The sequence below is a fragment of the Eumetopias jubatus genome, unplaced genomic scaffold (genome assembly GCF_037043125.1).
Source record: "Eumetopias jubatus isolate StellerSeaLion01/CBP00866 unplaced genomic scaffold, mEumJub1_p1.0 scaffold_3, whole genome shotgun sequence".
In the NCBI taxonomy this organism is placed as follows: domain Eukaryota; kingdom Metazoa; phylum Chordata; class Mammalia; order Carnivora; family Otariidae; genus Eumetopias; species Eumetopias jubatus.
Window position 1 is genome coordinate 52,455,891 of NW_028274809.1, and position 25,359 is coordinate 52,481,249.

General features: G+C 37.6%; 1 protein-coding gene across 3 annotated transcripts in view; it reads right to left on the minus strand.

Annotated features, from left to right (window-relative positions):
* UBE2E3 (ubiquitin conjugating enzyme E2 E3) overlaps positions 1-25,065 on the minus strand; it is an 85,713-nt gene extending 60,648 nt beyond the window's left edge. Inside the window, exons 1-3 of one of the 3 annotated variants that reach the window (XM_028125406.2) lie at positions 24,703-25,065; positions 23,451-23,669; positions 21,604-21,654 (exon numbers count right to left, since the gene is read on the minus strand). In XM_028125406.2, the coding sequence (XP_027981207.1) occupies positions 21,604-21,654; positions 23,451-23,644 (245 nt within the window). In that variant the 5' untranslated portion in view covers positions 23,645-23,669; positions 24,703-25,065. Of the gene's footprint in view, positions 1-21,603; positions 21,655-23,450; positions 23,670-24,107; positions 24,171-24,296; positions 24,434-24,702 lie in introns of those variants that run through there. The other 2 variants (XM_028125413.2, XM_028125421.2) reach the window with 2 other exon arrangements.
* Positions 25,066-25,359: the final 294 nt, after the last annotated feature.

Here is a 25,359-nt window from a genome sequence, read left to right on the forward strand (position 1 = left end):
ACAGAGTATCATATCATCTGCAAAGAGTGAGAGTTTGACTTCTTTGCCAATTCGGATGCCTTTGATTTCTTTTTGTTGTCTGATTGCTGTGGCTAGGACTTCTAATACTATGTTGAATAGCAGTGGTGATAGTGGACATCCCTGCCGCGTTCCGGACCTTAGAGGGAAAGCTCTCAGTTTTTCTGAATTGAGAATCATATTCGCTGTGGGTTTTTCATAGATGGCTTTTATGATCTTGAGGTATGTTCCCTCTATCCCTATACTCTGAAGAGTTTTGATCAAGAAAGGATGCTGTACTTTGTCAAATGCTTTTTCTGCATCTACTGAGAGGATCATATGGTTCTTGTTCTTTCTTTTATTAATGTATTGTATCACACTGATTGATTTGTGGATGTTGAACCAACCTTGCAGCCTAGGGATAAATCTCACTTGGCCATGGCGAATAATCCTTTTAATGTACTGTTGGATCCTATTGGCTAGTATTTTGGTGATAATTTTTGCATCCATGTTCATCAAGGATATTGGTCTGTAATTCTCCTTTTTGATGGGGTCTTTGTCTGGTTTGGGGACCAAGGTAATGGTGGCCTCAGAAAATGAGTTTGGAAGTTTTCCTTCCATTTCTATTTTTTGGAACAGTTTTAGAAGAATAGGTATTAACTCTTCTGTAAATGTTTGGTAGAATTTCCCTGGGAAGCCATCTGGCCCTGGGCTTTTGTTGGGAGATTTTTTTTTAATTTTTATTGTTATGTTAATCACCATCCATTACATCATTAGTTTTTGTGTTGGGAGATTTCTGATTTCTGATTACCGCTTTAATTTCCTTAGTGGTTATAGGTCTGTTCAGGTTTTCTACTTCTTCCTGGTTCAGTTTTGGTAGTTGATACATCTCTAGGAATGCATCCATTTCTTCCAGATTATCTAATTTGCTGGCATATAGTTGCTCATGATATGTTCTTATAATTGTTTTTTTGTATATAATTGTATAATTATAATTTGCTGGCATATAGTTGCTCATATGTTCTTATAATTGTTTTTTGTATATAATTGTATAATTATAATCTTATAATATTTCTTTGGTGTTGGTTGTGATCTCTCCTCTTTCATGATTTTCTTGATTTGGGTCATTTCTCTTTTCTTTTTGATAAGTCTGGCCAGGGTTTATCAATCTTGTTAATTCTTTCAACGAACCAGCTCCTCATTTCGTTGATCTGTTCTACTGTTCTTTTGGTTTCTATTTCACTGATTTCTGCTCTGATCTTTATGATTTCTCTTCCCCTGCTGGGTTTAGGCTTTATTTGCTGTTCTTTCTCCAGTTCCTTTAGGTGTAGGGTTAGGTTGTGTATTTGAGACCTTTCTTGTTTCTTGAGAAAGGCTTGTATTGCCATATACTTTCCTCTTAGGACTGCCTTTGCTGTATCCCAAAGATTTTGAACAGTTTTGTTTTCATTTTCATTGGTTTCCATGAATTTTTTTAATTCTTCTTTAATTTCCTGGTTGACCCATTCATTCTTTAGTAGGATGCTCTTTAGCCTCCATGTATTTGAGTTCTTTCCGACTTTCCTCTTGTGACTGAGTTCTAGTTTCAAAGCACTGTGGTTCGAAAATATGCAGGGAATGATCCCAATCTTTTGGTACCGGATGAGACCTGATTTGTGACCTACGATGTGATCTATTCTGGAGAATGTTCCATCGGCACTAGAGAAGAATGTGTATTTTGTTGCTTTGGGATGGAATGTTCTGAATATATCTGTGAGGTCCACTTGGTCCAGTGTGTCATTTAAAGTCTTTATTTCCTTGTTGATCTTTTGCTTAGATGATCTGTCCATCTCAGTGAGGGGGGTGTTAAAGTCCCCCGCTATTATTGTATTGTTGTTGATGTGTTTCTTTGCTTTTGTTATTAATTGGCTGCTCCCATGTTAGGGGCATAGATATTTACAATTGTTAGATCTTCTTGTTGGATAGACCCTTTAAGTAGGATATAGTGTCCTTCCTCATCTCTTATTACAGTCTTTGGTTTAAAATCTATTTTGTCTGATATAAGGATTGCCACCCCAGCTTTCTTTTGGTGTCCATTAGCATGGTAAATGGTTTTCCACCCCCTCACTTTCAATCTGGGGGTGTCTTTGGGTCTAAAATGAGTCTTGTGAAGATTTATTCTTATTTCCGAAAAGATGATAATACCTCCCTGACAGAACTGAAAAATAATATATGTAAGTTGTGTAACAAAGTACCTAGCATAGTCAATAAATAATAGCTATTGTTTCAAATGGGCACATACAGCTGCAATTAACTGACACTTGTCATAATTCAACACAGATGAAAAAAGTAAATGGCAATAAAAATGCACAAGGCTAGACATCTTGGAAAATACAGTCTGGTTCTATCATGTACTATGTGCAAACAAATAAACTGTGTTTTAGGAAGTTTTTAATATTAAAATTTAGTGTTCAAAAACAGCAGACTGCCTTACGGCATGAGGGTTGTGAATAGAAATCAGTCAAAAAATGGAACTAACTCTATCTTATTTGAAGTTTATATCAAATAAAGTCCAACAAACTATAGTTAGATTAAATCAATTTTAAATCCTGAGACAATGTTACCCCTCCTAGAAGTTCTCAGAAAGACATAAATAATTTTAATTAAAATTATTTACAAAGTACTTCTATAAATGCCCATTAAAGGTTATCTGAAATAGAAGTATTGCTAACGGCAAGATTATCTATAACAAGATAAAACATTTAAAATATTTTAGCTCATGCTTGTTGAGAAGATGTTACTATAAAAAAGTCAAACTCATAACAAATGACATTTCAGCTTATAAAACCAATGAAACCAATAAAAAAAGAACAGAGACTCCCTCTCAATTATGCATATACTACCATAAGATACCAATAATGAAAACCACGGGCAGAGAGACCTGTGTTTCAAAGCAAAACCCTTGAAAAAACAGCCTGCCATCAGGGAAATCCAAATCAAAACCTCAATGAGATACCACCTCACACCCGTCAGAATGGCTAAAATTAACAAGTCAGGGAACGACAGATGTTGGCGGGGATGTGGAGAAAGGGGAACCCTCCTACACTGTTGGTGGGAATGCAAGCTCGTGCAACCCCTCTGGAAAACAGTATGGAGGTTCCTCAAACAGTTGAAATTAGAGCTACCATTCGATCCAGCAATTGCACTACTGGGTATTTACCCCAAAGATACAAATGTAGGGACCCGAAGGGGTACGTGCACCCCAATGTTTATAGCAGCAATGTCCACAATAGCCAAACTGTGGAAAGAGCCAAGATGTCCATCGACGGATGAATGGATAAAGAAGATGTGGTATATATACACAATGGCATATTATGCAGCCATCAAAAGGAATGAGATCTTGCCATTTGCAACGACGTGGATGGAACTGGAGGCTGTTATGCTGAGTGAAATAAGTCAATCAGAGAAAGACATGTATCATATGACCTCACTGATATGAGGAATTCTTAATCTCAGGAACAAACTGAGGGTTGCTGGAGTGGTTGGTGGTGGGAGGGATGGGGTGGCTGGGTGATGGACATTGGGGAAGATATGTGCTACGGTGAGCGCTGTGAATTGTGTAAGACTATTGAATCACAGATCTGTACTTCTGAAACAAATAACGCAACATATTTTAAGAAAAAAGAAAAAGAAGAAGATAGCAGGAGAGGAAGAATGAAGGGGAGTTAAGTCAGAGGGGGAGACGAACCAGGAGAAATGATGGACTCTGAAAAACAAACTGAGGTTTCTGGAGGGGAGGGGGGGGGATGGGTTAGCCTGGTGATGGGTATTGAGGAGGGCACATTCTGCATGGAGCACTGGGTGTTATGAACAAACAATGAATCATGGAACAGTACACCAAAACAAATTATGTAATATATGGTGATTAACATAACAATAAAAAATTTTAAAAAAGGAAAAAAAAGAAAAAAGAAAAAAAAAAGGAAAAAACAGCCTGCATTTCTGTACTGACTGTTGAACTTTTGGACCTTTCACATCTAATTACCTCTAGCCAAAAAGGGTTATTAATCTTCCTTTTACAAACAGGGGTGTGCCCCAGTTCTTAATACCTATGCACAATAAAAACAGGTAAAAGGGAGTAAAAACAAATTAATCCATAGTATGTGGAAGGACACAGGGCAAACATTCTAAATCCATACTGTCCAATACAGTAGCCCCTAGTTACCTGTGGCTATTAAGCACTTAACACAGTAGATGGTGTGAACTGAAATATGTTGTAAATGTAAAATACCCACCAGATTTCAAAAATATTGTGCCAAAAAAAAAGTTAAAATAGCTCATCAATAATTTCATGTTGATTACGTGTTGAAATAATAATTTTGGATATTTGAGTTAATAAAAATATATTAAAATCAATTTCACATTTAATTTTTAATGTGGCTACTAGAAAATAAAAAATTACATAGGTGGCTTGCATTATATTTTTATTAAATAGCACTATTTTAAATCATGCCACCTGAATTTAAGAGTTTAGCAAATTTTCATTTGTAATTCTTCCTAAGTTTGTTTATAACAAAAGAAAAAGAGATACATATCTACCGCTTTACACAATCTCCATTTCCTGTACCCCTTTCACACATTTTCATAGAACCTCTCAGCATGCCTTGCTAACAGGAGTGAATATGAAATAAACATATTAATATGATATAGATCACACCTGAAAATAGATCAGAAAACATTATGCTGTCACTAATTAACTAGTGTTTTTATCATGCAGCCAGTAACTTTTACACATTTTCATTAAAACAAATCCATGAAAACGAATCCATTCCAAGAGGTAGGTAGTAGGCCAACCATAAAGTCGACCTAATTCCAAGAACTCCATCTGCCAGCAAGGTGTGGAAGGCCACATACACTTCCAGCTAATGCCAACTGGGCTTCCACTGAATCACCTGTTGCTTATGATATTCGGGAATGCCTCTGAATCTCCATGTGTAACAACTAGAAAAGCACAACTTCCTTGTAAACTTCCATTATTAAAACACAGACATGGACATACATCACATTTTTTTCTTTAGTCACTAAATATTTCATAGTCAGGAGAGCACTGTCTTACTGGAGGATTAAAAAAATAAAAAATTATAAAATCTCCTTATCCCTATTTGAAAACAGTATTTTTTAACAGATTTCAAACTGAACTGCATCTGGACCATTTTTCCCCCAGAATCATTCGTCAATTAGCTACACAACTCAGGTTGCAGGCTAATCCGTTACTTCTAAATCCCTACTCCTCTTTCAATACCCTGCAAAGGCTTCCTACTGCCCTTCATGTCAAGATGCTTACCTTCAGTTGTGAGAGGTCTCACCGGGCCACTTCCGGCCTTTTTTCTACTTCTCTGCCTATTCCTTCCATTGTGCTTGAGGTGTTCTCTCAACCCCTCCGTCTCCAAATCATCTCTTTGTTCTATTTCCACGTCTTGTCCCCTTACACATTCATAGCTGGCAGGTGGACTTCCAGGACTCAAGGCAAACCATAATTTTATTTTTCTTTTCCCCAGCTATTTAAGAAGCTCTTTAAATTCTACTTTCTACATGCAAGCTCTCAATTTTCTGGAGGCTATCTAGTTACTGAATAAGTGAATAAGTGAATAAGTGACAGACATATTTTACCTTGTTTCTTTGTACTAACTGACATTAAATGTTCATTTATAAAATTCCAGAAGCTAGAAAAAACTTTGTGGTTCCCTAAACTTCCTGAAATGTTAGGCGTATTTCTCTGAAGAGCTGGTTCATAGTTTTCAATAGGTTTTTGAAGCAGTCCAAGTAGTACTACCCCTCTCATGTTGTTTCCAGTTTGTGTCTCTTTAAGAGCTTGTGTGAATTCATATCCTTCATCTACTCATTATAAATCTTGATATTTTTATTATTAATATAAGCTCCTTATGATACATATTCTTTGCAATGCTGCTGCGAATATTTTTCCTGTGTTTAAAACTTTGTTCCTTTCATAGCACAAGAGTTCTTTACCTCAATCATCTCCTTTATGATTTTGCTTATGGCTTAAAAATTAATCTTTGGGGTCTGATCACAGCCACCATACTGTACAGCTCCAGGGTGCCACGTCTACTATACCCTGTGCTGTGCTATGCTCAACAGAGTACAGAATAAATGACACCCCTGCAGTCGTACAATGTGGATGTTCCCGAACAACCAACAATACATATGCCCATTCCCCAAAGTTTTCTAACAGTTTGACTTTTTACAATATACTTAAGATTTTCATCCATTGGGAGCTTATATTATAAAAGTTGTGACTAACAATTTTTTATTTGTTTTATTATTTTTTTAAATATTTTATTTGTTTATTCATGAGAGACAGACGGGGAGAGGGGGAGAGAGAGAGAGAGAGAGAGAGAGAGAGAAGCAGAGGGAGAAGCAGGCTCCCAAGGAGCAGGGAGCCCGATGCGGGACTTGATCCCAGGACCCTGGGATCATGACCTGAGCTGAAGGCAGACGCTTAACCATCTGAGCCACCCAGGCGCCCGTGACTAACAATTTTTTAAAAACACTACTTGTTAACTCCATGTTTTGGAAAGTTATTAACAAAGTATTTGTTTAACATATTAACAAGCTTATTAAAATTATTCTAAAATGTAATGCAAGAACATTACACCAAGAGATGAAAATATAGAAACATGAGACCCATACCCAAGTCTAGTTGGGAAGAAAGGGCAAATGACAAGAGGCAGTAACTAGCAGAGAATAAATAACACATAAGTCTCTCAAGAGATGCACAGGAAAGGCTTCACAAGATGTAGGATTTGAAATGGGCCTTAAAAGATCACTACTGGGGCGCCTGGGTGGCTCAGTCATTAAGCGTCTGCCTTTGGCTCAGCTCATGATCCCAGGGTCCTGGGGTCGAGCCCCGTGTTGGGCTCCCTGCTCCGCGGGAAGCCTGCTTCTCCCTCTCCCACTCCCCCTGCTTGTGTTCCTTCTCTCGCTGGGTCTCTCTCTGTCAAATAAATAAATAAATAAAATCTTTTTAAAAAAATAAATAAAAGATCACTACTGCTTAGATGAAAGCCAATCTGGGCAATGAGAGGAGGTAAACAAAGATGCAGAGCCTAGAAAACCCATGTTATGCCCAGAAGGTGGGAAACAAACCCATTTTCACTAGAGCACGGGGCTTTTATATATTAACAGGTAAAAAAAAAAAAAAAGTCAGAAGCCAAATGCAGAAAAGTTTGATCACCGAGATTGCTAAGATTTTATTTATTTATTTATTTGAGAGAGAGAGAATGAGCATGCAAACATGCAAGCAGGGGGTGGGGAGGGGCAGAGGGAGGAGAGAGAATCTAAAGTAAACTCCCCCGAGTGTGGAAACCCACGGGGGGTTCGATCTGAGAACCCTGAGGATCATGACCTAAGTTGAAACCAAAAGTCCAATGCTTAACCTACTGAGCCGCCCAGGTACCCTACAATCACTGAGATTTCTGAGGAAATTTTGTAATCAAAGGCCCCTCTGACACAGTGTGGCATAGAGTGCCTAGGGGAGATAAGAAGAGAGAAAAGATACACACATGGGGCGCCTGGGTGGCTCAGTCGGTTAAGCGTCTGCCTTGGGCTCAGGTCATGATCCTGAAGTCCCAGGACTGAGTCCTGCGTACAGCTTGCTGCTCAGTGGGGAGCCTGCTTCTCCCTCCTCTGCCCCTCCCCTCCGCCCGTGCTCTCTCTCTCTCAAATAAATAAATCTTAAAACAAAAAAGATACATGGGTGAAGAAAAAACAGGTATGACATATAGGAAGAAATACTAAATACTAAAGAAGAGTAATTAGGAGAAAAAAGAAACATTTCATGAACAACAGAAAAGAAGTTGAAAAGTAAGGAGACATAACAAGGTGAGCACCTAAAAAAAAATTACAAATAAGTTATAGGAAGAAAACACTGACAGCTAAGATTACCAAATGACATTTTTTAAATAAAATAGAAGACAAAAAGCCAGATTACAAAAAGATGAAAGAAATACATACAACACAGAAAAGTGGAGAAGTAACTGTATACATTGCTTAGTAAAGATAAATCAGAAGCCAGAGAAGAGATAATGAGAGAAAAGATGACAGAACTGAAAGAGCTTTTAAATAATCTCTGAAAAACAGGAAAGGTTAATAGAGATTAGAAATTTAAAAAAATGAAACAATTCAGTTTGAGGCAATGGGCCAGCATAAAAATCCCACTAGATACACAGGTTTCCCTCTAAATAAGATAAAATTCACTAAAAAATAAAAAAAATCAAAAGAATATTCAAAGATACATATTTGCAAGTGTGTATATACATGTCAAGCTCATGCACAAAGTTCAAATTTAGTATGATAGTTCAAAATTTGGGGGAGGTGTAAAAACTAAAATGCTAGAGGAAGAAAATATCTATTTTTTTTGCATGGAAGATAATTATATAGGCAGTAAAATCACACATTTGGTTATGACAGATTTTACACTAGACATTTACTAAAAATCATTATACATTATTTGAAGCAATGCTATACATTTTTTATTACATTATGATTTGCTATCATTACAATGTGGAATCTAGACCAGTAATTTGTAACTGGAAGTGATTAACCCCTTTTCCTTCCTTAAGACATTTGGAAATAGGAGGAGAAAGTGGTTTCTGGTGCCCATAATACTGGGACAGGCCCTGTTAGCATTTAGGCAGCAGAATCCAAGGATGCTCAATGTCTTCCAAGAAAAAGCACAATCTAGCCCAAAATGCGAAGGGAGGCCCTAATGAGAAACACTGTAAGTAGATAAGGAAGTCTGCTGATATTGTATACTTACAACAGGGTTGATTTTTAAATTCATTTCTTATGATAAATTATTTTGATTCTGATAAAGGTCTTTGCATTCCACCTTGATTTTAATTCAGAACTTAAAAACAGACCTGTAGTTCCAATAAAGGTATTTCAGTCATCCTGATGCTGACTTACTAATTATCCCTTGACAAATGATGAGGTGGCTAGGAGAATGTCACATGTTTAAAACAATACTTAAATAAGTACTCAGTCTTTTGAAATAATATGTAGGGCAATGGTTAAGTTGAATGTATGTATTTGCATTTGCATTATTTTTTACCCCAAAATATGTCCATGCAATTTTTATACATCTAAAGTTCCCTAAGATAAAGCAATTTAAGCTGAAGTTTATTTAAAATTAAGAAGGTCTATAAGGATTATAATGGCAATATACAGAAGTACTGCAATGGACTAAAACACAACAGATATGAGTTCACAATGATTCTAAAAAGGATACTAGGAAACCAACTATTATTTTGAAAAAGCACTAAAAATAAAACTGGTAAACAGGAAAAAGAATTAAACACTTACTCTGCCTTCACTAGGTAACTTACCCAACTGGGTAAACAAATGGAAGATGGGGTAAGTTTCTCTTTAGAGATGTATTCCAATGGTTACTAATATCACAAAAAGAGAATCAGATCTTACAAGTCTACTGAAAGAAAAGCACACTACCTATAGGCCGTTGTGTCGAAAGAAAGAAAGAAAATAAATCAAACCTGAATCTGATCAAGCCTCTTGATCTAACTTCCAAATTTAAAGGAAACAATGAACGCGAAGAAAGATATTAAAGGAATGCAATAAGCAAAATCCAAACTCTCAGAAACACCACCCAGTTCTTTCATTAAATTGCAAAAATGGGAAAAGAAAAAGAAGAGAGAGAGAGAATTTACAGATTAGAAGAGATATAAAAGACATACCAACCAATCTCAGTGCGTCTACTTTTTTGGATACTGATTCAGATAAGTTTGGGGAGTGGGGGTTGGGAGGACAGCTGTCTGAGACATTTATAAATTTGAACAATTAAGGAACTTAGATTTAAAATATGTAGGTGTGTTAATGACATTGTAGTTAAGTTAAAAGGAGTTCCTATTTTTTGAAAATACACGGCAAAATATCTGTTAAAAATGCAGATGAAATGATGTCTGAGATTTGCTTCAGTGTAATAACGGGAGGGTGAAATGGATGGAATTACAGATGAAACAAGACTGGTCAAGGGTTGGTAACTATTGAAACTGGGTGAAGGCTACATGGGGATTCTTCATAATAGTCTGTTTACTTTCATGTATGTTTCAAATTGTCCATAATAAAAAGTTAATTTAAAAAAACTAAGAAACCTCAGCAGGAGGGGAAAGCAATCATTTGCAACATGTTTATTTTAGGGTTTAAAAAAAAAAACAAAATGAATGCTTGGCACAGTCCTCTAATGGATATGGGGATATTAAGCACCTGGGAAGATATAACAGAAACATCTTTTAAAATTTTAAACAGACACTGGTGTAAATAAAATAAAGAAAATCTAAAGGTATACTAGTTAAAACTGCCTTTGAATTCCACATGGAACACATGCATCTAAACTTGTGTTCAAACCCATCAAATGCCAGATTTTTTCTCATTGTGATAGCAGGTAAATTTACCACAAGCGTATATATTGCAAATCCAACAAATATTACCAATATCCTTAGAAACAAGTGTGAAACAAAAAACCATAAAGCCAAGGCCTTATGGTGCCCTCTATATTTTGTTGTTGCTACTGTTTAAATTGAGAAGACTAAGGAAAGCAATAGGAAGCCATAAAAAATATGCAGCCACAATCTTCTGAGATCGATTCTCTTGGGGAGCTTGAATAAATGGATTCTTGACCTACTAAAATTTAATGTGAAAAAATGATCCATTTGTAAAGGACCTGTAAGATTGTAAATGGCAAAACGAACTACAAATAACCACCCTCAGAAAGGGAATGAATGTTGTTTATAAAAAGTGAGAGGCGTGGATGTAAAGGGGGGATCATCATGATGATTTATAAGTAAAGGAAAATAAAATAAAAAGGTAACAAAATTCATGTTTCCCTAGGCTTTTCATTCAGACCAAAACATGTGGAGCTATACTCCCAAAAGCAATTTCAGACAAGAGATGTCTTTATTTTTCCCCAGACAAGCCAGAAGTTAAACAGAATGACAAAGTGTATTTGCTCTGGGACAGTGAAGCAGCAAAGAAACTTTGGAAAGGCATAACTGGTTCAAATCCCTCCAAAACAGGGAGACTGAACTACAGACAATGAATGAAGAGGGAAATAATGCAATTCCTTTCAGTTTTGTTTGCTGCAAATAACCATTAAATTAATTATAACATACGCTCAGGACCAAGAAGGGACTGAAATTTTTTTTAAATGTAATGATCCTAGAAATTTGGCCCTATTGCTGTTATTCTTGAGGTTAATCGCTTCCTACTGACCATCACATCCAAAACAGGTGCTATAAATAAGCTTATGCTGTTTATCTACACACCCTTATAAAACCAATGAAATGTGAACAAAGAGAAAAATGTCAAAGCTTTAGACTCTAACTTTAAGACTGCCTTTAGACAAAATGCAAGGCATAGACTGATTCGTAAAACTCATTAGTGTCATTAATCTAAAACAAACTCTACAAACCAAGCAGGTCACTCTGAGAACATTAGTAGGTCTGTTTTGCTAAGTGGACCAGCTCCTTTCCCAAAGAGACTCATAAGAAAAAAGCAAATCCCCATACTACTATCTCTATAAATTCACAAATTTAGGAAAAACAGTGATTAAATGAACTATGAAACTATAAAAAACAAGACAAAATTAAGAGGACTCTAACATGAAGCCAAATTTGTTAAAAATTGAGATCTAGTGCCAGTATCAAAAAATAGTTAAGTGCACATGCTGCTGAGAAATCAGCATTCAAATTCTCCTAAAATCCTATGTGATTGGGGCTTTTCTCCATAAAGCTAGGAATTCTTATCTGCAGAGGGATTTTTTCCAACTTCAAAGCAATTCATAAACATGGACTGCTTCACAATACCCCAGAGAAAAAAGCAGAGGTAGATTTAAAGATATTCCTCTGCCCACAGGAAAGCCACACACAAAGAACTACAAGGCAGAGAACAAAGATTTGCCTTTTCTGTTGTGATCATACTCAGTCCCTGACCTTCTTTCTTACAGGGGAAGAGAATAAAGCAAGAGAGCGGACAACTGGGTAACGTTCCCTGAAAAAAAAAAAAAAAAAAAAAAACCAAAAGCTTAAATGATAATAAAAAATAATCATTAAATTCAAAAAAAAAAAAAAAAAAAAAGGTAAGAAAGCCTAGTACCCCCCCCCCACCAAGCCAAAGAAAGGAACTCTTTTCTTTCCCCAACTTACCATATGGACCTTACATGCCAGGTTCTAAAACCCTACAACAAAGTATTTTTGGATCCTTTGAGAAACTATAAACAAACAAATGGGAGATATACTTACACTAAGCATGCACCTACAGACCCATAATCAACTGTGAATGTTTTTACCAGGTCTCTCAAGCAGCACTGTACAAAAGCAGAAGTGCTTACTTTTATGTCAAAAAGTAAACCTAGAGTTTTGCCCCGCAACTGTTATGTATATGCACTACATATGTGCATATACATTTGGCAATTTTCTCAACGACTCTAAGATTCAGTTTTGAAATCTTAACAAGAATGATTCTTTAGAGGGTTCTTTGGGGAATTAAACACGTTAGTGTATTAATATGTACTATACTATGGAATCCAATACAGCTGTCAGGCTGGACGCTCAATTATTTCCTCTTTTGAAGTAAAAGTCACCTATTCATGGAAGTATATATCTTTGGTGGCAGAAAAACTGATTTCGCACTGAATATCCATATGCTCCCCCACATTTTCCAGCCACCTTGCAGTTAGTTGAGGCCATGTTATTAATTCAGGTCTTACTTCCAGACCAAAGCACTTAAAAGCTGGCACATGACCCTCTAACTCTCTTGCTTGGACCCATGTTTCAAATGGCAGAGTTACAAGATGTAAGAAGCATAGATCTGAGTCCACACGTGAAAGAGCTACCCAGGAGAGCTCCTGGATCTACAGTGGACTTCATATGAGCAAGAAAAATAAACCTTTGTATGTTTACGGTTATGAGCCTTCTAGGTTGGTTTGTTAACTCAACACAGTAAGATTTAATGTAACCTTTTACTGCCCAATTATACTCAAATACTGCAGGACAAAACGCATACATAAAAATGGCAAATCCTATGTTTAACTATTAAAGGATGTCTTGCTTTCGGTTAATTCTGTATATTCAGAAAAAATGAAATGATTAAAAGACAATACTTAGTAACCAAGTGGAAAAGTAATCCAATATACACAACTTAAAAAGAAACTGATACTTACATAGTTTCACCTTAAGCATAAAGATTTCTAAAATCAAGAGTCTTAAGTATTTTTCTTTTTTTTTTTTAAGATTTTATTTATTTATTCATGAGAGACGGAGAGAGAGAAGGGGAGAGAGAGAGAGAGAGAAGCAGAGGGAGAAGCAGGCTCCCAAGGAGCAGGGAGCCCGATGCGGGACTCGATCCCAGGACCCTGGGATCATGACCTGAGCCGAAGGCAGACGCTTAACCATCTGAGCCACCCAGGCGCCCCAAGAGTCTTAAGTATTTTTCTAATCAGACATACAAGTCATATAACAACAACAAAAGCAGTTATCCAAATATAAAAAGCAAGAGGGGCGCCTGGGTGGCTCAGTTGGTTAAGCGACTGCCTTCGGCTCAGGTCATGATCCCAGGGTCCTGGGATCGAGCCCCGCATCGGGCTCCCTGCTCGGCGGGAAGCCTGCTTCTCCCTCTCCCACTCGCCCTGTTTGTGTTCCCTCTCTCTCTGTCAATTAAATAAATAAAATCTTAAAAAAAAAAAAACAAATATAAAAAGCGAGAAACTGAAAACTTTTATTAGAAAACAGGTAAAAGAAAGGAAAGCAGACCAACTTCAAAACACTCTTTCATGAAGTGGCTGCAGTCAATTGTCATTGTAACACAGGCAGAACAGGATCACAACTGCTTATCCACAATTCTGAAACCCCAAAAGCTCTAAAAAATCAAAGGTTTTTAAAATAAATTTGGAGAAAAATAATTTGGCAGCAATACCAAACATGAACTAACCTGAAACTACTCGTAGCCTCTATCCATTTAGTATAAATATTTATACATTTTTGGTGTAGAAATATTATGTTTGAAGATCCCACTGGGGTTGTTACATAAAATAATATAGCAAACACATCATATGCCCTTTCTAAAATCTAAAATTTTCTGTACTCTGAAACACATCTGGCCCCAAGGGTTGGAAATAAAAGATTGTGGACTTAGAACTAACAAAAGTGATTAATCCAGATCTGTACTATCTTAATGATGACTAAAAACCAAATCAAGAGCACGGCTTTCTAAACTGTTTGTAATTCAATGTACAGCTGAATTTTGATGATTTTCCAATGGTATTTCTCCTTGATGCATCGTACCTCAGTATTTCTTGTGGAACACAGATACAACAGCCTAAAGCTAGATCATGCAGGGGTATAATTAACTGGTAGAAGACAGAAAAGAAATGAAAATACTGCCGAAAGCATTTCTGGCCTCAACAGACCATAATTTAACAGGTATTCAAGGCAGCCATTCCTGTGGTTTCACATAAAAAACAACATACACACATGTCAAAAGATATACAAGAAACGTAAACCATAGCATGGGAGTAGTGGGAGGTAGAGCCATCAGCTCTGAGGAAGGTGTACGAGAATATACTAAGCAGTCATCACTAATAAGACAGGAAAATGGTAAAAAGAAAACTATGCAACAATTCAGGCAGCAAGGTGTCAGAATAAATATCTACAGCAGGATTTCTCAACCTGAGCACTACTGACATTTTAGTCCAGATGATTCTTTGTAGTAGAGGGGTTGTCCTACACACTGCAGGGCATTTAGCAGCATCCCTGACCTCTACTCACTAAGTATCAGTAGCAACCCCCCTTCCCCCCAGTTGAGAAAACAAAAAAGTCTCCAGGCATTGACAACTGTTCCTTAGGCTTTTTTTTGAGGGGGGTGGAACTGGTAGGAAAGAGTAGGGAGGCAAAAATCACCCCCAGTTGAGAACCACTGATCTAGAGGCAAGAGAAAGAGGGCGCCTGGGTGGCTCAGATGGTTAAGCATCTGCCTTCGGCTCAGGTCGTGATCCCGGGGAATCACTCGATCCTGGGATCGAGTCCCACATCAGGCTCCCTGCTCCTTGGGAGCCTGCTTCTCCCTCTGCTTCTCTCTCTCTCTCTCCCTCTGTCTCTCATGAATAAATAAATAAAATCTTTTTTTTAAAAAAAGAGAAAGAATAAAAGTTTAACGAGACTTTTCTTCTAGATTCTAATAAAATGCCAAATATACTTCCCTGTCAAAAGCAGTATAGGAAGCAAAAAATCATTTCTATTTCTCTAAATCTACAAGTGGTTTTATCATGTTTTTAATCTCTACTTCATAGGGAAGATAAGAATGGCAGATCAAGCTCGCCATTCTCAATCTGAATGCCCCTGCACTCAAAGCAAGAAAGATTTGTTGATTTTCTTGTAACTAAACATATCTATCCATCTGTCGTTACAGCAACTCTTTTCAAGGAGGGAGTAAGGTACCAATTGGTTAACTATAGAAAGCTGACAAAACAACTGGTAGTAAACGCACAGTTTTCACCTACTTTCTAACTATATTATCTGCTTTGAACATAATAGGTCCCTAAAAAAACGTGACCTTTTGGGGGTAAAAATATTGTTTTCAACCATGTCATTCTTTTGGAAAAAGTTTTTAGTCACAACAGCACTGGGTCCTCCTGCTGTGCTGGCACATATGAGGCAAATAATTAGGCTTATTGTAATTATCAATTTCCTTTTATAATAGAAACAGGAGCTAAATGCCTTTGAATAATCATACTAAAAATCGTAACTATGAAAAAAAAGTAAAGAATATACAGGATTTTTTTAAAAAGATTTTGTTTATTTATTTGAGAGACAGAGAGATCTCAGAGGGAGAGGGAGAAGCAGGCTGCCCGCTGAGGAGGGAGCCCAAGGTAGGGGGAAGTGGGGCTCGATCCCAGGAACGTGGGATGATCATGACCCGAGCTGAAGGCAGATGCTTAACCGACTGAGCCTCCCACCCAGGTGCCCCTATATGGGATTTTTAATAGATCTTCTCCAATCCAAAGTCAGTTTTGCCTGGAATTTCTATTTCTGTCAATTTGACAGACTTCAATTTATCTATTAATTTAACAAATCTTCACAAGCAAAACACGGTGTAAAGCAAGAGTTACAAAAATGTATAAGACCATCCTCCTTTCAAAGGAACACAATTGCAGAAGGTAGACAAGTAAATAATTACAGTATACAGCATCATCATACTGTATTACGTGTTTCAGCTGTGTTGAAGTTCGTATTAGCTTAATGAAACATAAAACATCATTTAAAATTATCAGTAATGCCCAAGTCTCCAAAAAAATCCTCAGGATTTTTGAGAGTCTGTGCAGATGCCAAAATTTAATTAATAAAATAGTAAGAACTATCCATCAGTAGATGACCACAATGGGGTGGTAGGAAAAACACCTTCAATGAGAGTAGTTCTATATTTATCTGTTTTAGAAAGAGAGCTTCCAATTAAGATTTAATTTTTGTAAAAAAAGGAGTTCTAAAATTTTTTTTGAAGAGTTGAAAATAAAAGGACTAGATGACTAAAGAGATAATTTCATTTTACAAAAGAGGGTACCTTCCTTCACATAGCACACACTGCCTAATATCAACAAGAACAGCAATCACATGTGTTAAGTAAGAAAGAAAAAAGCAATCTATCTATCTATGTGAAAGGCTTTAAAATCAAGCACTGCCAGGGGCATCAGGGTGGCTCAGTAGTTTAAGCACCCCGATTCTTGATTTCGTCTCAGGTCACGATCTCAAGGTTGGGAGTTTGAGCCCCAAGTTGGCTCTGTCCTGGTCGTGGAGCCTGCTTATTAAGATTCTCTCTCTCTCCCTCTGTCCCCCCAAAATTAAATTAAATTAAAATTAAATAAAATAAAGGGCTGTATAAGCAACCAACTAAGTTATGCAGATATCACGTTATTGTGATTACCTTTTGTTTATTACAAAAAGCTTCCAAAATCACAGACAAGGAAAAAAATTGCTTTGTGTAGATAACTGGCAAACTATATCAATTCAGAATCTAAGTTTTCCAAATACTGATATAATCTCATTCTCAGTAAAACCGCAAATTTTTATAACAGGGTATTTAAAAGGGAAAACATAACTATCACCCTCATTTTAAAATTTTTCATTATAATTTACTTCAGAGAGTCAGAGCATTCCCTATTAAGTATCATTAACCTCATGCATATTCCTTTAAAAGGGATATACTATTTCTTCATCTTTCCCCAATGCCCCCGATTAATTTTTTTACTCAAGTTCCAAGGAACTCCTTTTACATATATATATGTAAACAGACACATATATGTATACAAACACACATATATATACAAACACAAAATTTTGCTTGATGTATTCTCAAATAAATAGGCACTTAACTGCTTAAAATAAAATTACTCCTATAGTACGATGCTGACCCACTGGAGAAAATGCCAGCAAGAGTGGGGGCATGTATCTAAACTGCCTCTCTCCCTTTAATTATGCTGTGGTCACTTTACTGACCCAATTTACACCATGATAAAACTTTAAAACATACTAACTCAATTAATCCTCACAATAAACCTATTGGGGGGGATTATTTTAATCTCCATTTTACACTTAAGAAAACTGAAACAAAGAAATAATATCCTAACTGATCTAAAATAACATAACTAACAAGAGGCAGACCAGGGATTTGAACCCAGACCAATGTTTCTGAAACCTTAATATACATAAAATTCACCTGGGAATCTTGCTGATATTCAGTTTCTGATTCAGTATTTCTGCAGTACGGGAATGTAACAATCTTACCTGTGATGCAGACACTGCTGATCTGAAGATCACCCTATGAGCAGCAAAGCTAGTCTACCCTAGAAAATAGTGGCATGTGGTAGTAACCCGCAGGAGGTACAGTTCACCCACACTTAGACAATGAGAGCCTTATGAGGAAATCAAGAGTTGCCAGCTTCTGGTTTAGAACTTAATTGCTTCTCGAATTAATTTTGTTTCTAAAGAAGGATGTTAGCAAAATTTACAGTATTAGAGTACCTTTCAAGTTTGTAAGCACACACATTAATACTGTAATAACCTAACACTATTACATCTCCCTCCAATAAGGCCTTTCCCACAGCCAAAAACTATTTACAAATGCCCCTGAATTTAACTTTAACACAGATTCAACCTCAACATATTGAAGAATAGTTTAAGAGTGTGTATTTGTGCCTTCTCATATATGGAAAGAATTAGAGGTTGAGTTAAAAATCCAGCAACTTCCTAAATGTTTGCCACTTGTGTAAGTGGTTACTGTGAGGACAAAGGCACCCTTTGCGAAACAGAGGGAACATAAATGTCTTAATTGCACATTACTCAACAATTCTAGTCAATCACTTTCTCCAAAAACAGATAGGAAAATGCCCATAACACAACTTCCCTTCATTCTCATTGATGTATGAACTATTTATTCCATAATTTAGAATACAGTATGTAAATAATAAAAATTAAAATCACTACATAAATATCCCTATGTTTAGAATGCTCTGGCCTAAGGAACTCCCAATACCTAAAAACTGAAATGCCATCAAATCATTGGAAATAACATTTTATCAAACTTTCATACTATCAGGAAAAGAAGTATCATTATTATCAAAATATATTCAAACCTGTTTAAAGCCACACACTTAATTCAACAGTTAAGTCTATCCTAAGATCACTCTCAGTGTACACATATTAGACACAGCTGTATAACAGTAAAGGAATATATAACATAAGAAAAAGGATATTTTATCAATAAAACACAGGAAGGGAGGAAGGGATCTAAGAAAATTCTTAGTCTCATCTGAGTAATTTTGGTTTTGCTGAGTTTTCTTGTATTTCAACTTTTTCCTGAATGTACACAGATATACTTTACATTTCTTCCCTGAAGAAGAATTAAATCTGTCACATACTTTGACAAGCTTGTAAAAATTATTTTCAAAACCATAATGGAATTGATTAATAAGTTACACATGAAAGTCAAACATCAAAGTCAAAAAAGTACTAGGTTTCACAGATTTCAAACAATATGAATTCACACATTTTAGAATTTATTAATATAGAATCCCATTTTAAAGTATAACACAAATTAATAAATTTAAACTGTACAATCACTGTAAAGCTAAAATTCTCACCCATGCACCAAATTACAAGAACACCACAACTGTATCTGATATGAAGGTAAAAATACAACACAAATTCAGCCTTAGCTGTCAAAATCCTAAAATGCCTCCACTAAACACTCAATATTCCAAATCCCTGCTCAAGGACAAGAACTAGATCATCTTCCACCCAAAAAAATTTCTAACACTTACAATAAAAGACACAAAAGTTATCTGGCTATTTTACATGTCAGGCATATGAAGAAAACCGTCCCCAAACTAATAAGACAACAACTTCTCCCAGTTCCCTGTTAAGACTGATATTTTCTGTTTTTTCTTTAGTCACATAGCCACAAAGAAATTCAAATATTAAAAGAACTGGAGACCTGAAATATGTAATTTGCAATAGTTTACAATCATCACAGATGATGTAGTCCATGCTACTGTTCCCAAGCCCACAGGTTCGCTATTTCACTGATCACTAAATGTGAAGCATTACTTACTGAACTGAAATGAAATATGGTATATAAACAGAAAAATAAACAAGTTAAACTTTCTGCCTCCTAGAAACACTCTACTTCCTCTACAAGAATCCTCAGTGCCCTTGTAGAACCATTCCTGGGTTAAACATGTCTTCAGGAACGGCAACACTACACTCCTGCTCCAAGGGCATTCAACACATCATCTACTGGGCTCTATAGATTTATGCACGTACACTAGTTTGTGCCACTTGTAAGAAATCCACAGAAACCTTTAAAAATATTTGACCTTACATGCAATTTTAAAACATTTAAGAGTTTTGAATTGATAGATTTTTATATCTTTTATAAAGGGAAATATCAAAAGACACTCTGCAAGTTAAGTGATACTTCCAGAGAGCAAATTTAACTTGACCTCACTAAATGGCTACAGATTTGTCACACCAATGAGAAGGCTAGAAGCAATACTTTTATTTATTTATTCTCTAAAGCAGCACTGTTCAACAGAAATGTAATATAAGCCACATACATAATTTTAAATTTTCTAATAACCACATTAAAATGGTAAAAAATAAATTTTTAAAACATTATAACTCAACATATCCAACATTATCATTCAAACATGTAATAGATACTTTTAAAAAATCAATAAGGTATTTTACATTCTTTCCCTCATACTGTTTCCAAAATTCAATGTGTATTTTATACTTAGAGCACATCTCATTTCGGACAACTAAAGTGGTCAATAGCCACAGGTGGCTCATGGCTTCATTACTGGACAGCACAGCTCTTAATCTGAGATCTGACATACCACTACCTGTTTAAAATTAGTTTACATTCATGTTTGCCTTTTGAACTGAAATAGCTGATTATAAATATGAGCAAAACTGTTAATTCACTGCATAAATCAGGATCAGATCACCTTATCTAAGAATCTGGTTAATACACACAAGAAGCAATTGAATTAAACCCAATTATATCTCAAGTAGACTTCAGAAATAGGTCTGATCGTCACAAGTGAACACAACTTATACCAAAAATACAGGTAAGACGAGAATACATTTTCATATCAAACCATAACTCCGCCTTATTCCTAGCCACCACTCTCGCTCTTGAGCACATATCTGTATGCAAATTATCTACAAAACTGCTTTTCCTAAGTTTGATGAATTTTAGAAGCCATATAGTCACTGTTGAAAACAGAGCACTAAGTAAGACAAACTGAGAAAACGTTTTACAAACTAAATTGTCAACCAATTACTTTTAATGCACCTTACACCAACCAACAATTTTAAATTATTCTACATGAGTTTCACTGAAATGAATTCCTCCTACAAATTCCAGTTTATTTACTCCTTTTCGTACACATATTTCAAGGACCAAAATTACTAAGAATTTTCCAAAGTAATTAAGACATTTGATTAAAATGTAAATAACTCCAACAATACATTCTCTAAACAACTAAAAGCATTAGCTTAGCACATAAAATTTGTCCTTAAGGCACATTACTGAATAAATCAAACAGAAACTATACTCTTGTTTACTGCATTTACATTTTGTAACACCACATTCAGCAATTTCTAAATTTGGAAGGTCAGTTCAGATTGCACACAAGCAGTAACTTTAAAGCTTAGCAAAATTTTAGAAGTTTCTGCAATGTACTTCTGAATAAACACTCTACAGAAATGTTACAACAGAACAAAAATCAGCACCATTCACACTAATCTCAGTAAGGAGCACAAAATCAGTATATTCAGAAATCTAAAATGTATGATACATACTAAAGAGTATTTTCCCCCAAACTTGTTTAATTCACCTTAGGCAATTTTTATTTAATCCACTTGCAAAGCTGAAGAGAAGCAAATGTAGCTTCTTCCGCAGCACACATATCCAAAGCCGATGCATTAATCTCTTGATATTTTTCCACATTTTATAATCAAAACAACAAAATTTATTTCTTACCTGCAGTTAGGAGGAGGATCAAGAGTTATTTCAGCTAGCTCCTTCTGAATTCTGTTAGTGAAATGAGAACAGACAAAAAGGATTTGAGGTAGTCTACAGAATAACCGGGGAATTACACTGCCCTCTACCACCATGCAGTTAAATGCAAGGCTGGCTTTGCCTTCAGTAATGCTAACATGGCTGCTTCCTCTTTGTTCTCAGAGGCATAACCCAAATCCCTTAACAGAAACTTTGCAGCTTTTTTTCTCACTTGCTACTGTAAATAAGTATGACATTCACACCTGATTTGAGAAATAGTCCTCTACTAGTACTCAATAAAGGCTGTAAAATCTATTTTAAAACACTTTTTACCAAAGAAATTCTCTTTTCAAGCTTATATGCAAATGAGACAAGAAGGGAGGAGGGAAAGCACTAGAATATTTGACAATGACTTCAAGTCACTTTTATAGAGGTAAGAATTAACAAGCTATTACATTGAGTACATTAATGCTTTTGACAATATTTTATGTGAGAAAAAAGTTTAAAATTTACAAACAGCTTTACCAGTGAGAAACTTCTAAAAGGACTCTGACATTCTTACTTAACCAATTCTGTTTTCCTTAATCTTAAGTACAGCACTAAAATTGAATAAATTTGGGAAGAAAAAAATAATAAGATATATAGCCTAGTTAAGAGGGAAAAAAGCAGTTCTCTGATTTTATTCAAATTTAAAATGCTTTCAAAACTTAAGATGTTTAACATGCTCCTCAACAGGACTACAGCAAATTGAAGACTCTAAGTTATTTAAAAGTCTGCTTTTATTTAATAAAATATCCTCAAATTATTAATACTTAGTTATCAACAGAAGTGAAAGTCCATAGAAAAATAGAATTACTTCTAAATCACTACAGAACGCAATATTTGAACAGTTTTTATATTTTCTTTTTCCTTTAGTTGTGATCAATAAAAATGAACAAAATGTCAATATTGGTAATGGTATAGACATATTTGATGTATAATTAATAGAATTCATAGATATTCCCCTACTACTACCATTGGCATCCCCTTGACCGAATCAATTTGTTTTTTGCCATCAAAGATAATACAAATCAAAAGGAAACAAATGACCTTTCATATATACCCAACAAAATGTTTCTTCTGCTATTGAGTATTAACATGTCAAGCATATCCACAAGTTTCAGAGTGAAGAGTCACAAGCACAATGAAAGTTTTCAGTAGCCACGTGCCACCCAAAATTGTAAATGGCTACTTTTTGGTTTTATTCGCATTCACAAGAATATAAGGCATAACCATAAGTTAACTACAAAAAAGTAGTAAATGAGATGCATGGCTTAAAGTCATGTTTGTAAAATTGAAAGCAAATTTGGAGCAAAATTTTAAATCTTCTTTCAAATACAGCCAAGGTCTTGAATTTACAAATTTTCTAGCAAACATAATCATTTCTAATCATTAAGTTTCATGGAGAAGCGCTGCTGATCTCTAGATGTGTCAATTTCAAAGAGGAAGAGTATGACTCATAAAAAGGAACATCCTCAATGTACCAGCTAATTTGGGCTCACCAAATTTTCCTTGCCAACTCCTAAAACAATCTGTCAGAATGTTAGTCCAAGCTCTCTACTCAAGGACACTCTTCCTGAAGTTACCGAAGTACAGAGTAAGTTCGCTTAAAAGTACAATTCCAGGGAGGTGGCTTATATACCACCTAAAGAATGACAACTCATTCAAGTGCAAATAAAAGTGATCACGAAGTACGTATTTTTGAACCAATGCCACTGATGTAAAACCAACAAAAGTGTCCAACCATTTGGAAGACAACCTGATAATGTCTTAATCCTTTTACACATTACCTTTTAGCACTAGTGGATAACTTAGCAGTGGTTTTGCTAGAGAGTTTGGTGTTTTTCTTCTGCTGGGTGGCAGAAGGTTTTCTTTCTTCCTGTTCTTCAGGCTCTGGAGCGGCTGGGTCTCGCTGGTCCGCATCTGAACTACCACTGCTGGTGCTGGGGCTCTCATCATCGGACCTTTGCCTATCACTGGACATCTTGGTGAAGTTATTTCTTGGAAAACTTTTAAAGAGAAAAGGAGGGGGAGAAAGGAAATGTTAAGTCTAAGAAATAAACCAATGGCATTTTCTTCTCTCAATATTCACCTAAAATCGTATTTTAATGCAAAACACTTCAAAGTGTTCACACTTATCACATAGCAAGGTTACAGAGGAGGTGATGGGTCTCACAACGCCAGCGTTCAAGGATTTACCGAACTCAAGTTAGAAAACCCACTCACATTTTTTTCCATCCCTTGGACAATCTATCAATTGTCTACTTTCTCAGAAGGCATGAAACAGATTTGCCAGGGAACTTAGGCAACGAGCATTAATAACATATGACACACTGTAAATAACAGATCTCGCTGAAAAATGTTAAAAAGTCACTAATAACGTCTAAATATTTACACACTGACATTGGTCAAAGCTACCAAATTCCCTTTCCGAGAGGAAAACATACCCTGTTAATCGCCCATATGCTTATTTAAGGTGGCGATTCCTCCTCTGTGCACGTAAGCCTTTAAATACAACACTTAGGAATTTAAAAATCAACTAACAAGCTGCTCTAGCCGTTTCCACGGCCAGCAGCGAAGATTCATCCGGCCAAGACCGAGCTGCCACCCTGGGAAAAGCAGAATCCAAACTGCACCTTCTGCAAAGCTCCCAATGCCATCAAGGTTCCTCGCTCAATTTTTACATCACGGACCGACATTTTGTCCAAAATAACGAAAAAAAAAATCAGAGGCAAAACAAACAAACAAAGCCCCAAGAAGTGCAACAAATTTCCGCGCCCGCGGAGGCGAGCCGCGGCCGGCGGCGGCGGCCACGCAGCTCCGCGGCCCTTTGTGGGGAGGGCCGCGCGGGGGCCGCGGGCAGCGCTCGCCGCGCCGGGCGCCAAGTGATGCGAGCAGCCCGGCCGGCCCCGCCGCGGCTCGCGGACACCGGCGGCGCGGGCGCCCGGCGCGAACAAAGCTGCCCGCCCCCGCCCCCTCCCCCACCGCCGCCGCCGCCGCCCCGGCCGCCCCCCACGCGGCCCCCCGGCCCCTCCGCCTTACCTCGGCCGCCCGCCCGGCCCGCTCGCGCGCCGCTACGGTGTGGGGGAGGGAGAGAGAAAAAAACCCTTCCTTAAGGAAATGGAGGCAGCTGGGGGGGGGAAAGGGGGGGGAGGGAAAAAAAGAAGCCGAGGAGGCTCTGGCCGGGGAGTGTGGAACATTGAAAGTCGGAGGGGGTTGTGCAGTGCCGGGCTCCGGCCGGAGGGTGGCGCCGCCCAGCGCCTTCGGAAAAAAGGGGGGGTAGGAGCTCGGCTGGGCGAGGGCGCGAGCTCCCGGCGAGGCGGAGGGGACGCGGGAGACCCCCGCGCGCTGTGGCCTCCCGCCGCCGCCGCCCGGCTCGGCTCCTCCCGGCCGCGCAGTCAGCAAGTTCCGAGGCGAGCGCGGGGGGAGGGGCGGGCGCGGCGGCAGCGCGCGTGCTCGCTGCTTGCCTGGCGGAGGGGCGCGCGCCCCCGGCGCCCGGCGGGCGCGAGCTCTTCCTGCGCGTTCCCGCGCGCTCTCTCCGCGCCTCCTTTCACCCGGGGGGCGCACGCGTCCGCCCGCGCGCGGCCAGGACAAAGAGCGCGGCGGGGACCCAGCGGGCTGGCCCCTGCCGCCCTTGGCCGTAGAGCCCGTGCCGGAGAGGGCGGGGGCGCGGGCGCCGTCTCGTGGGGCCGCTGTGCC